At 43.3% G+C, this 13,992-nt stretch overlaps 2 protein-coding genes across 2 annotated transcripts in view; both read right to left on the reverse strand.

Moving 5' to 3' along the window:
• MRPL3 (mitochondrial ribosomal protein L3) overlaps nucleotides 1–5,904 on the reverse strand; it is a 32,216-nt gene extending 26,312 nt beyond the window's left edge. The window contains exons 1-4 of the mRNA XM_075705373.1: nucleotides 5,807–5,904; nucleotides 3,670–3,848; nucleotides 2,345–2,436; nucleotides 1,397–1,495 (exon numbers count right to left, since the gene is read on the reverse strand). Of these exons, the coding sequence (XP_075561488.1) occupies nucleotides 1,397–1,495; nucleotides 2,345–2,436; nucleotides 3,670–3,848; nucleotides 5,807–5,904 (468 nt within the window). The remainder of the gene's footprint in view (nucleotides 1–1,396; nucleotides 1,496–2,344; nucleotides 2,437–3,669; nucleotides 3,849–5,806) is intronic.
• Nucleotides 5,905–11,331: 5,427 nt separating this feature from the next.
• Nucleotides 11,332–13,992, reverse strand: part of CPNE4 (copine 4) — a 194,375-nt gene continuing 191,714 nt past the window's right edge. Inside the window, exon 15 of the mRNA XM_075728118.1 lies at nucleotides 11,332–11,463. Within this exon, the coding sequence (XP_075584233.1) occupies nucleotides 11,332–11,463 (132 nt within the window). The remainder of the gene's footprint in view (nucleotides 11,464–13,992) is intronic.

Here is a 13,992-nt window from a genome sequence, read left to right on the forward strand (position 1 = left end):
CAGCTTTGAAGAAATTTTCGTAGGTCACAAGAGCTGTTTAAACAGAAATTTTCTATATACTTCCTTGCTTCCTGCACATTTTTACTCTGACAACATATTGAATTATTGATCATTTTTATGAAAAGATCAACTGTAAGGAGTCTAATGTGCATAATACAACTTGAAAATTATTATTCACATGGTTCTTGCATGTATTAAACCAATGTAACAGGAAAGAAAAAAACACAGCTGTAATTTCTCCAGGAAAAATGTCACAGCTGGAAAGTGGAAATGGACTAAAGTCACAGGATAGACACCTGAAAAGTACAAGGAATGATGCTGAAAGACAGCATAAAACCTCTGAATAAAAGAAAGGTACCCTAAGATATAAGCCTGTTCAAAATCAGTAGAATATACTATAAAAGCTAACAGATTTATCAAATGAGCACCTCCACTAAAGCAAAAACAAGTACACAGATTAATTTTGAGGCTCTGGGACAACCTTCTATTTGAAAAAGGCAAAGGTATGTCCTCAAAAAGCCACAATCACTGACTGAGATAATCTGCTTAGTAATTACAAGTCCTATTTTCTTTCACTTGCCTAAATCAAACAAATGCGTGTCAGGATACTGCAAGAAGTGAAAAGTGATATTTTATAGAAATAACGGATCACAGCAACTGCAATCCTTTGAGGGAAAGCTTTGTTCCTGCCTTGATCTAGAATTCAGTTTTGCTCCTCAGGAATGACAGCTCTGCTAGACAACCTTAGCCATTGAAGGTAGCTGGGAATTCCACTTCAGGTGTTTGGGATGTCTAAACCCGTGAGTGGTTTCGATGTCGCTGTTGCTGAGCTATAATCATGAAGTTATCTTCCTGAAAATTTAAGTCTTAAACTTATTCATCAATAAAAGTATATGCAAATTAAATGATCTAAACAGTGGAAAAATTACAACTAAAACTAATAAAAGAGCATAGAAGAGTAAGCAAGGGAACAGTCTTCTGAACAACCGATGAAGCTGGGTAAGTTTAAAACAAGCCATTAATGCATGTATCTTGCAGTGCTGGTCTCATATTGCATCTCCACAGATGTGGAACACACATGTTTCTACATTGCTAATGGCCCTTCAGACCCTTTCATCAGCATGGGATGCTGCACATCAAAGCAACTTCCTAAACTCACAGCTTGCCTAAGAGAATCAAGAGGCAAAACTTTCAAAAAGTTCTCCTTGCTATTCTCTTAACCAGGAACTGGCACTAGCATTAGGAAATACGCAAGTATGGATGTGACAAAAGTTAAGTTCCAAAGCATGCATGTCTGCCAATTAATCTTTTAGAGAAGTCTACCTGTGCTACTTTTGTACTGTAATCACAACAGAAACAATTGTTCTAACAAAAACACCTGAAGTGGTTCACTTACAGAAAAAGGAGATGCATTTTTGCCTCCAACAAGTAGCTTAGATGTTTTTCCACCCGACTCTTCCTTTGAAATGTATCTTAAAACATGGCAATCTTGCACCTTAAGAAAAACAGTGTTTATTTGAGTATAAGCAGATGTGTACACTTTGAGACCATAGTATGAGATTATCAAAACAAGTGAAACAAAGTCAGTCTCTGTCTTCATTTGTATCTATGTAACAGGAGATACAGCCTACGAGTAGGGGAGTGTGTTACCTTTTTACCAGACGTTCTTTTTCCAATCAATTAAAGGCTTATCTTAGAAAAAAATATTAGCAGAATGCAAACTATATTTTCATAAATGCTCTAGAAATTGAATAAACTTTTATAGCCATCTTTTGCCTGCAAGATGTGCAAAATCCCTACTTATGCAGCAGCAAAGCATACAGTAAGAGCCCACATTTTAGACTCCTGCTCCTTTGCCCTGTAAATCCAGTATCCTTCACAGTCCCGGTTGATCATATGGCAGCAACAAGCCAGCGAAACAGTTTCATCACAGTAGTATCTTGCCAGAGAGTATGAAGAAGCAGCTTCAGGGCTACAAAGGCACAGTTACTAAGGTGAACCTAATCCCAAAGTGCCTGCAGGTGGCAAAAAAAAAAAAAAAAAAAAAGTGAAGTGGGGTAGTTAACCCCAGCTTTATGTTGCCTCCCATCTCCCCTCACCTAGGTAATACTACACACAGTTCTGCAGCACTTGAATACCTGAGGCAGAAGACACACCACTCCTAGAGAGTTTAGGATATAAGCAGAGAATAGGCATGGTGTAGTATGCAGGGGCTGAAAGAAGTCTTTCCTTTTGTTAGGGATTTCCTACTCTGTACAAGTGACAAGTTTCACTGTTGCCTGAAACTTTTGGTTAACGATCTGAATACAGTATAGGAGATTAAATTCTTGATGATTTATTTCACCTTAAGTAGTGTGACAGCATGTTTTTTTCCTGACTTGGTCCATACTGGCATCATTCCCAGTTTTACTGCAACAACACCAACTCTGACGGAATCTGTAGATCAAAACAGAACATGGATGCAACTCCACACTTAATATTTGAAAGAGCCCATTTCATAACCTGCAAAGTCCTATTAACTCAGATCTTTCCTAAGGAGCTGAAGGAGGGAAAACATCACTGACTCCCTCCATGTAGGCTGGGAATAACCTGTTCATTGGTTTTAAACCCATTAGTAGTAAAGTTCTATTTGTTCCAGTTGTGTTTGACAGAACATGCAAAACAGTTCCCCATTAAGTTCTGAACAATCAATGCTTCAGACTTTTTTTTTTTTAAGAAAATACAACGCCCATGCAAGTTAGTTTCACTAGAGCCAAACTAACGATTGAAAAGTTTACTGTAGTAGTTTCCTCCCACCCTGACCTCTGCATATTTTTGTCACTGTAACTAAACAGCAAAGGCAACCTGTCAAGTCTGTGTTCTGACAGTCCATGCCGTGAAGAACAGAACACTGAAGATGAAGAATAAATGCTTTAAAGTTTGAAAAAATGCTCTTTGTTCCAGTTTCCACCGTCATACCCAAGGATCTTGTCATGGATTTGCAGACTCTGTTGTTTGCTGTCAAATGATGTCACCCTTTTGAAGACTCAAAACCTTTATGTTGTGTTTTAGTCTGTAAGACTTTGGACATTAGGAAAAGGTTCTTCATTGAGAGGGTGGAACAGGCTCTCCAGGGAAGTGGTCACGGCACCAAGCCTGTCAGAGTTCAAGGAGTGTCTGGACAATGCTCTTAGCCTTTATGGTTTAGTTTTAAGTAGTCCTGTGAAAAGCAGGGAGTGGGACTCGATGATCCTTATGGGCCCCTTCCAACTTGAGATATTCTATGAATCACTGAAGTGGGACGTATTATATACTACAGGTTTTCTTCAGAGTCCAGCAATATTTACAAGAACATTTTCAAGTTCACATACTTTATATTCTAGGGAGTATTTTTTGATTAATTCTTAGTTTATTATCTTGTCATTGTCCAGCAGTGGGACTGGCCAAGTGCTGATTTGGACTGAAAACCTAAGTTCTTACGAGGTTCTTAACACCTTGTAATATTTTAAATGCTTTTTAGAGAACTAGTGTATTACATTTACTTATTTACTAGGAGATGTGTTGGATGATTGAGGTAAAAGCAAAAAGGAAAATACTTTACAAGACACAGTCCTGATGTTACTGCATGCAACAACACAACAACAATAATTTCAGCATGAGTTTAGTATTTCATAAGAGATATTTTCTCACCTGGTTTCCACTCGTTCAGTGGCCATGGCTCATCTTTTAGAGGGCACAGCTTGCTGGCTGTCTGAGCTTTGTATTCCTCTGCAGTTATCTTCTTGAGGAACTGGACATTCTCTTCAGAAAGGTGCTCGTGCCACCACGTTGCACTGTTAATGTGCCTGACTACCAAGCCCAGCTGCCCCCTTTCCAGTGATGGGAAAAAGTTTTAAGTGTCTTATCAGTTCAAACAATGTCTCATAACACGTATGTTCGTAATGTAATACATACTACATAATTACACCATTATATTATACAGTCATAAAGACCAAAATTATACTAGCAGACTATTCAACTACCATCATGGAAACTGGCCACACTGACCAAAAACAACTAATTATTTGTCGTGCTCCCATCTAACTTTTAAAGTATTCCAAAGTACACCAAAGAGGGGCAAGCAACAACAAATCAATCAACCACTCCTTTTAGGATAAAAAAAACCTAGAACCATGAACGAAGAGATAGCAGTGGGTGTTGTTTACTTTAACTTTAGCAAGGCTTTCAACACAATCTCCTGTGGCATCCTTCTATCCAAGCTGGAATGTTATGGCATGGATGGGAGGGCTATCAGATGGGCAAAAACCTGTCTGGATCATCAGGCTGAAAGAGTCCCGGTTAATGGTTTGCACTTTACCAGAAGGTCAGTTACAAGTAGAGTTCCTCAATAGTCTATCTGGGGACTTGTCCTGTTTAGTATCTTTATCAGTGACCTGTAAGAAGGGACGAGTGCACCCTTCTTAAGTTTGCAAATAAAAATGGAGGGAGCAGTTGCCAATGCTCAAGGGTGTCCCTCTGCTGTCAGAGGAACCGGCAACAAGGAAAGGAACCTGATAAAATTCATAAAGGAGAAATGCCAAGTCCCACACCCAGGATGGGATAACCTCTTGCAAGAGTATGGGCTGTGACTTCAACAGAGCTGCTCCCCAGCCAGGCAAAGGACCTGGGAGTCCTGGGGGGCCAAAAGGTAAAAAAGCAGCCAGGAGGCTTCTGGTAGCAATGAAGGCTAACAGCAGCCTGGGCTGCATCAACAGAAACACGGTCAGGAGCAGTTATCATCCTTTCTTCAGCACTCCAAGCAGACCATATCTGCAATACTAAATCCAATTTTGGGTCCCCAGGACAACAGGGATGTTTATAAATAAGCAAGTCCGGCAGTGGTGCACAAAGATACAGGGGCTGGAGCATTTGCCTTACGAGGAGGCTCGAGGTAACTGGGCTTGTCAGTGTGGAGGACGCTCAGAGGGGACCCGACAGCAGCTTTCCAATACCTGCAAGAAGGTTACTGAAGAAATGAGAGCCATGCCATGTTTACCGAGGTGCATGCCAGGAGAATGAGAGAATTGGTATCAACTGAAAAAGGGGGTTCTGATTTGACATAAGGAAAAAATATTCAGCCTGAGGACAGTCAAACACTGGAACAGGGGGCCTGAGACACTGTGCAGCCTCTGTCTGTGGAGGCCCTCAAGGCCCAAGCAGACAAAGCCCTGAACAACTTGGTCTGACCTCAGAGCTGGCCACACTGTGAGCAGCTTAGACTAGAAACCTCCTGAGCTCCCTTCCAGCCCCAACAACCCTCTCATTTTACATTCACTGCTAAACAGCTCACTGTACTGCCACAACTTTTATGAGGGCTAAGAAGAGCTTGAATGCTCCTCTAACCTCTGCAAGTACAATGAAACATGAGTATTTAACAATACAGTTAGCAAATGCACATGGCTAGTTGTAACAGCTGGCCAAATGATGCGAAACACAGGTCAAGTCACTCAGAATGAAGCAAAGATACTACCCCAGCCTCTGCACATGCAAACTTTCCGGGTGCTGCCAACAGGCTGCACCCAGAGGCCTCTGCAAACGGTGGAGACCAGAGGCGCCGCCGAGGGGAAGGGGCCGCCGAGGGGAAGGGGCCGCCGAGGGGAAGGGGCCGCCGAGGGGAAGGGGCCGCCGAGGGGAAGGGGCCGCCGAGGGGAAGGGGCCGCCGAGGCGTCCGTCGCTGCCACAGGGGCCGGGTCCCCCTCTGCCCCCGCTCCTCCCGGCCCTCCCCGCCCGCCGCCACGCGCCGCGCCCCTCCCGCAGCAGCCCCTTCCCCTCCCAGCCCTTCCGCTACCTGTCGCCGGGAGCCCCCACCGCCGCCCAGAGCGGCCTCCCCGGCGCCGCCGCCCACAGCCGACCCCCCAGCCGGCCCAGCAGCCCCCAGCCCGCCATGCCGCGACCGTTGGCGGAGCCGCCGCCGGCTTCCGGCGCCTCCCGGTCCGACGCTGAAAGCCTTCCGTTCTGCCTAGGAAAGAAGGTTCCGGCCCGCGCTCCCGGCGGGGGGGAGGCGGTGAACTCAAAAGTTAACAGAAAAACTCCCGAACCAACCCAAAGGCGTGATCGTTCGTCTGCCTTCCCCCACACCGCTGGCCCCAGCGGCTTCCCAAACCGGCCCAGGGGGACAGGTTACCCCTCCAGGCGAAGGCACCTGCCCTGCGGCGCTACCTGGGGTTTAACCTCAGCCCTGGCTGGTGGCCGGTTCTGGGCTTCTCCGTGGCCGCGGGCGAGTGCTGCCCGAAGGCCCCGCGGGCAGGGCTGCAGCACCCGTGGGCGATGGGGCTTCTCTGGCGGGGGGCAAGGCCTCACCTGAGGGGGTGGTGGGAGAGGGCGTGCAGAAATAGCTGTGGGCGCCCTTTCTCCTGACCCCGCCGGCGCTGCCATCGCTCCCATGCCTCCATTCCGGCCGTGAGCTGGCAAAATCCGACAAATAAGTGTCTGGTGGTGGGTGAAATTTATCGCTGGCAAGCATCGCTTAGGCACACAGGGTTGCAGGACCCTCGTGTGGATTCAAAACCTTCCCCCACCATGCAGGCATTGAGCGGACACCTGGGAGATTCGGGCAGAAACCTCTGCTTCATCAAACCACTGCAGTGTGTGAGGCTTAACTGCTTCAGGAGCTCCTTGCGAGTGGGTAGGCCATGTAAACGTATGAAGGCAATGTTTGTGGCAAGTGTTATATTTAATGTTGTAGTCAGTGACGTTACTGGCAAAGTTAACGCAGGTGGGCCAGACAGAGGATTTCTGGGCAGCCTGGCACAGGGCTGGTACCTGTGCCTCTCTGGCTTCAGTGAGATCTGGCTTTCGTCTGTATTCAGAATTGATTCACCCTTTTTTCTGAGCAGGGCACCAGGACAGCTGACAGTGCACTAGGTAGGACAGTGAATGGGTATGAACCCAAGATTCCCTTTTGGTTTCAACATTCTAATAATTTTAAAGATTCATGACTGTTCAGTGCAGCGAGCCAAAGTCCGTCATTGCTTCTCCTTTTTACCCTGCCTCTCTATTTTCTTTCCCACTGTGGTATGCGTGTGTGTTGCACTCGAGGCTTGTGGCCAGCTAACCAGATCCAACAGAGGCTGCGGGCACCTCAGAGTGGGTAACAGTGAGCAGAATTTTGTCATTTGCACCCAAAACTGTGATCCAGAAAACTACCAATGGCTTTCATGCACGTGCTTCTGTATTTTCTCTGTGGCAAATGGCACTTTCTGTAAATAAAGGGGAAAAAACAACCTGAGGAATGTAACCTCATCTAGGAGTCCTCCAGCTCATCCCTCCCATTCCAAAAAAACACGAGTGTAAATGTACTTATGTTTTGTGCCTGAAATGTCAATGGTACTTGGGAGTAAAGGGAGTTTGTCTAGTACCTCTTTCTCTCCAGAAAGGCAGGAGATAAGTTTAGATTTACATAGCAGGTGTGACTGCAAGACCTGTAATCCCAAGTGAGAAAGGTCAATCTGAATAACCAGTTGGGTTCTTTCTGGGAGTAAGCCATGTCCTGTTTGAGCAGCTGGAGAGCCAAGCTGAAGGAGGCAGCTCTGCTTAACTCGTCAGCAAAGATGGTACTGCAATAAAATAATGAGGCTCACTAAGCCACCCACCGTGTCACAGTATTTGCTGTGTGGGTAAGCCCAGGGGATGTAGTTGAGTGTTGCAGACCTGCAAGGCTCTGTCATACAAATCCGCTCAGAGCAGGGGCCTTCTACCTGTGCATTTTGGAATATCATCTCTGCAACCTGCAGCAAGCCTTGGCTTAAACCACCATTCTCCATCCCACTCAGCAGGCTGCTAATGGATCAAACTGCAAACCTTTTAGCTGTCATCAGTTGTCTACTTTTGATATTTGGAGACTAAAAGACATATTTTAAAGCGATACTATTATTATAATTTCATCTTCATTTCATACCTGTAGACTTTTTCATCAAATGCTATAGAAGACTACATTGCTTACCATGCTAAGAACTTTACACAGGTAGGTTTTACCTTAGGGTAATAAGCAATTAGCAGTGTATTAGTGCTTTTTTTTATTATTCTGGACTTAGTTTCCCCCACACAACTAAAAATACAACTCAGCTCAGTGTCTGGTTCAAGAATTATGGATGTTAATGTATTTTGGGCTAATAGGGTTCATGAATATCTTCGAGTATTCTGGGACTTGGGTTTTGAATCCCATTTGGTTTGAGAGACAGTAAAAAGGAAGGCAGGATTGCTGTATGCAAAGAAGATATTTTAGATCATCAATTACCTCAAAAGGACGAGATATAATTTATTTTAAAGGCGTTTTCAGAATTTAAAATGATCCATCAAAAGGCAGTATAAGTTTAAATTTGCATAAAAGAATCTATGAGAAAAATTGATGGTGGTTCTGCCTAAAGGCAGAATGGCCTTGCTAAAACCCTAAGTAGATAAAACAGGAGAAAAAATGCCATTTCAGAGATATATTCATATACTTAATGATATTACCCTGCACAAAGCCCATACTGTCTTATTGCACTGAGTAACTTGGAGCAATGAAAATAACATTCAAAACCTCATTAGAGAGCCTTTACCATATGGCTAGTTTTCTCTATGCGTTCTCCTACACCAGCTCACCACACTATTACATATTTGTTTTACATGCTGGAATCTATATAGATTGAAGATTTCCAATTGTTTTTTCAGTATCTTTTCAAATAGCTTGAGGGCTGCCACAGTATTGCTGATCTATATTACCACTGATAATTATTTGGTTTTAAGTTGACAACATTTATAACCTGGATTGTGTGAAGTAAACCGAAAGATCTGCAGTAACTGTGATTCTCTTGAGATACTTATATAGACCACCTACATACATGAAAATGACTGATGATTTATATAGCTCAGCATACAATAACCATTGAACAACCACGTGTTGATGCCTGCATTTTATGTGATGCTACATTGTAGAAGCACGTTGTTAACACCTCTGCTAATGAAGAGCTGTAACTGCCCAATTCCATGTAACCATGATCACTTCAAAAATCAGTTTAGCCAAAGATCCTATGTACCAGAAGAACAATTTATCTGATTCCTAATTTTTCTTGCTGAAAGCTTTCTTTTACTTTCCTTCAGTCTGGCAAATAATGAAGAAAATGTTTAACCCCTCCTCAGCTGTACATTACATCCCTAAATCCATGCACAGGGTAAAGTAATACTCTTTACGTGGTGAGAGCACCATCATGGCTCTGAGTATCTCAAATCACTTTTCAAATATTAAAGTCCCCCAAGTACCATTGTGAGGTATTTATGAATACATGGCAGTGACCTTCATTTTAGAGATGAAGAATCTGAGGTACAGAAAAGTTAAACAACTTGCCCAAGATTACAAAATAAAATACTGAAGGAGCAAAGAGGATGGAGTCATTGACTTTTCAGTCATGTGCTTTAACAGCTAGAAAATGCCCCTTCTGAGAATAGGGAAGGAAAGAAAAAAAGGGGAAAATGGGAATAAGAAACTAGAGATGTTGTAGATAAGAATTAAGATACGTTGGCAGAGTGGTGTATGAGATACAAGGAAAAATCACAGTAGCTTCCAGCTGAAATACATCCACAGAGGGAGAGATGTGCAGCCTGCTGGGGTAAGCTCTCAAATGAACAGTCAGCCATTAAATGGAAATGTGGATTTGAGATCTATCAGTCGGGACATCTTCAGACAATTTATACCTATGACCAAGTAATACTGGCTGCTGTTCAATATCCGATCAGCTGAAGGAATCTTTACTAGCAAGCGTGAACGATTGCACTGCGGGATATAGATGGAGCAGAACCGAATGTGCTGGGGAGACAGCCCCATGCATCTTGGCTATGCCATTGCCTTCATTTTATGGTACAAAATCATCAATCAAAGCTGATCCCATGGAGATCTTCTAAAGGAGAATCAGGGAGCTAGAGTTTTATATTGCCTGCAAACTCATTTAAAAACACGTATTTCTAAAACCAAAACCCCTTGCTCACACGTGAGATTTTCCAAAATATTCAGCACTGGCCCAAAACATATTCTTCTGGAACTAGCAACAAGAATGTTTTCAAGTTAGTGTGGGAGCACAACTCATCCAAAACCATGCTGTTCAGACAATCCCACGCAAATTATTTTTGGTCAACTTTTATCCTTAACTTCTAACAAGTCACATCTTTCACTATTGTCTTTTAGCAAATGAAGAAGCCAAAATTCAAACACTAAGAATAACAATGATCTAATTTCATCATTTATATACATAAATATTTCAATGGGAAGATCAATCCACTGCCAATCTGTCCTTGTGTGTCCTCTTTTTTTTTAAAAAAAAAAGGTGGCTTGAATATTATTTTGGTACAAAACCAGTTTTTCTATCACACACAAGTGATCTGTGTGTGCATGAAGTTACAAATCACTGGTTGTCATAAAATCAGGCTGTGCAAAATTTCTTTCAAAAAACGTGTCACGCAAAGTTGGATATTGGGTGTGAGATTAAAAAATACAAATGAAACAAAAGAAACAAAATAGATAAGAGATTATAAATTTGGGTAGCCAAAATATAACCCATTTGAAAGCCAGCCAGATCGTTTGGATTAAATGGGCATATTTTAAGACATGCAATCCTGATGGATCATGCCCTGTAAGCCAGATCCGTTTATAGCTACGGTCTGAACCCTTCATAACAGCTGGATGTGTCAGGCTTTTGAAAAATTGCTTCTCAGGCACAGACTGAGTGGGCATGTTGGGGTGCCCATGTTATAAGCTGCTAACATTAAAAATGCCCATGCTTCAGGTCAGGTATCTCTTGAAACACTTGATTACCCTTTTCTTGGAATACGGAAATTGAAAGCAGGCAGCCTGGTGGCAGAGAGAGAAATAAAGACAACAACTGCAAAACTGTGTTGTTTTTATTTTAAACATGCAAAATACAGTTCATGCATCTGCCATTTTGAAAAATCTCTCAGTTCGTAGCAGATTAAACCAAAGACATTTTGGCTATCGACTCTCAGTAAATATTTCAAAATGCTTTACAGTGTAAAGATAAGAAATTTAGCAAAATTTCAACAAACCTGTATAAAAAACAGATACAGATAACTTTTTATTTCAAGGCGACATGCTGTAATGTAAAGAGTTTACTTTTTTTTTTCCTGGATGTTTTTTTCTCATAAAAAGTTTTCAACAATACAACCGTTTAACAGATTTAAGCCTTCAGGCTACACATGCAAAAAAAATGGTTATTTTAGTTAAAAATCACCAAAACGTGCTATTTTTTTGTTTCATTTTTAAGTACAGTAGCTGTAGACAGTAGCATTTTTCTTTCTTAATTTTGTAAAAGAGTGCAGGCAGGTTCATGGAGCTAGTGTCCTGGAAGACTCGTACTCTGACATACATTTTGGTTTTATCCCTTTGCCATTGTAATAGTCCACGACTTGGTTTGGAACTTCAGCCAAAACGCTTTTTGCTAGAGCAGCTGGGGATGCCTGCAGGAAATGGTAGAAAACACAAGTGTTAACCTCTCTGCTAGAAATGCTATGGGTTTTAGAGGCACTGGTGCTGCGAGATCAAGGTGGGAAGTATGGTACAGAAATGGAAGGCAAAAAAGACTCAAAGTGAGTGGCGCTATTGCTGGAAACTCATTTTGTGAGTCAGTTTGGGCTTGCAGCTGTAGCTGCCTGAAAGCACACTAAAGCCAAAAGTGTTCTGCATGTTCTTCAGGTCCGTTTGGACTATTTTAAGTTCAGGGTAACTGAACTTCCCTGCACTCTGGGAGAGCACCATATCGCAATGAAAAGGGCTGCAAAGACTTCATTCATCAGCACTCAGCGAGGAACCCTGCAGAGCATCAAGTTGAACGTGAATGGATATCACTGTAAAAGGGAGGCCTTCATCACCCATTCTGCTCTTCAGGATCTGGCATGGTGTTTTAATGGCTGGGGAAGTTTTTAATTCAATAAAAAATATTTTGTTTTCATTGGAATTAAACCATGGTCACGAGACAGCTTCAATCCTAGTCTTTGTGGAGGCTTTAAAGCTCCTCCTGCAATGTATAAATGGTGGGTGTCAACCAGACTTAAGAAGTGATGACCCTGAAATGTAGAGATGGATATAGAGATGGCCACTGGCTTGCACCCCAGGCAGGGGGGAGGGCTACCCCTCAGCGCAATGAGAAACCATGCCCTCCATCGACAACACGCAGTTGCTGCCTCACACCCTGACAATGCTTCATTTTAAAGTGGGGCCTGTGGATGTTTTGTGGGCAACCGTTACCTGTGTGTGCTGCAGGGATTTTCCTCAGCCCCTGAATTCAGCAGTGACAAAACTGGACTCCTGTTCTCCCATGCAGCTCAATAGCACCCTCCTGCTCCGTGTTTTGGCTTTGCTTGTTTCTAAGTATTTGGGTAGAGCTGATTCCAAGCCCCCCCTGGAGCCAGCCTGCCTGACCATGTTCCCTCTGAGCCCACCACAGAAATGCAGTAAAAATGCAAATGCTTAAACGCCAGTTTGAGAGGTTTAAACTAATGTGTTTCTCTCCAGATAGAGCACACGTGGATCACACATTGCAGCTCAGGTGATGCACGGGAACTCCTCAACTGGTGGCTGGGTCACATTTCTCCTGCACACCAAATACTTTTTCCCACACTAATGAACACTTCCCTCCTCACTGTCTGTAATATTGCCAGCTGGCTTCAAAACTACCATGTCACAAAGTAGTTGTATTAACTGTTTATTGCTCTACTCTATTTCATGGGGTGGGATCCTTATCCTTCCAGAGTCTTAAAATTAAGCTTACATAGGATGTAAATTGTAAAGTATTCATAGGCAATCTAATCCAGGGCTGCAGAAAGCCTCTGGGCTATTATAAATTCCAGTATCAAATGTTACAATACCACAAATACAAAGATAATGCTAGCAAGAATAGAAAAAAACCCTGTTTTCTGTATTTTGGTATTTTGAGTCACATATGTGATTAGTAACAAATAAAATGAACCGCTATTTCCCCACTGTGACATTTATACCAAAATATTTGTGCAGGCAAAAAAGCCTGGAACATTTCTGCACCAACAAACTGGCAAAGCAGAGCCCATACTTTGCGTGACAGCACAGCAACTGTTCTCAGGTGTTACACAGTAACAGAACCCATTTATTTTAATCCTTCAAAGTGAAATGCACGGTTTTCCACAGTTGGCCTGTTCTTGCCTAAACCTGTTTTCACTGAAAACAGCAGAAAATACCCCTTGGAGGCAGGCAAATGGCTGATTTCTATATTGCTACTGAGAATTACTGGTTTTTTAATCTCCTTCCCAGTGTGACAAAGCTGTATACACCTTAGCCTGCCTCTGTGCCATCTTAACAAAAATACAACCCTACATAAAGGGTAAAAACAGGGAGTGGGGGAAGAGTCCTGGACCATTGCTGCACACACAAGCCTTAGCTTCATTCTGCAATATCTTTAAAAATGCTGGGCAGGAGCACTTGCCACCAGCTTCTCCGGATCATGTGCAATCCGCATGTCTGAACACTGGGCCAGCACTCATCTCTCTGCGTCATCCTCCTGTTGCCATTTCTCTCCCATCTGATGCCACGTCCATTCTTCCCGACCGAAGGGTCAGCCCTTCACAACAGGCTCTGTCAGAGCTCAGATGAATGGCTCAATCACTGACACTTGAGGAGTCAACTGAGCCCAGCGTGCACGTGAAGCAAAAAGCCTTTCACTGAGGTTTAAGCTGGCATTTACTGTGCCCGCAGGCTCACAGGCAATGTGTGGCCCCGCACAGAGTTGCGCTGGGGTAGTTGGCTTGACTCCGCGCTTTGGTCTGAACAAGGACAACTCGTGCTTTACAGAGTTTCATCACGCCGGTGATGTCTGTTGGTCCTGGGGCCCTTTCTAGCGGGGAGCATCCCAAAACCAGGGTTAGGGGCGACTTCCTGTCTGACGATTTGGGCCACCTGCACCTTACATACTTCTGTGGTGGCAAAGCACTCCCACTTCTAGACCAGATGGTGCAAAG

This window comes from Pelecanus crispus, chromosome 2 (genome assembly GCF_030463565.1).
Source record: "Pelecanus crispus isolate bPelCri1 chromosome 2, bPelCri1.pri, whole genome shotgun sequence".
Taxonomy (NCBI): Eukaryota; Metazoa; Chordata; class Aves; order Pelecaniformes; family Pelecanidae; genus Pelecanus; species Pelecanus crispus.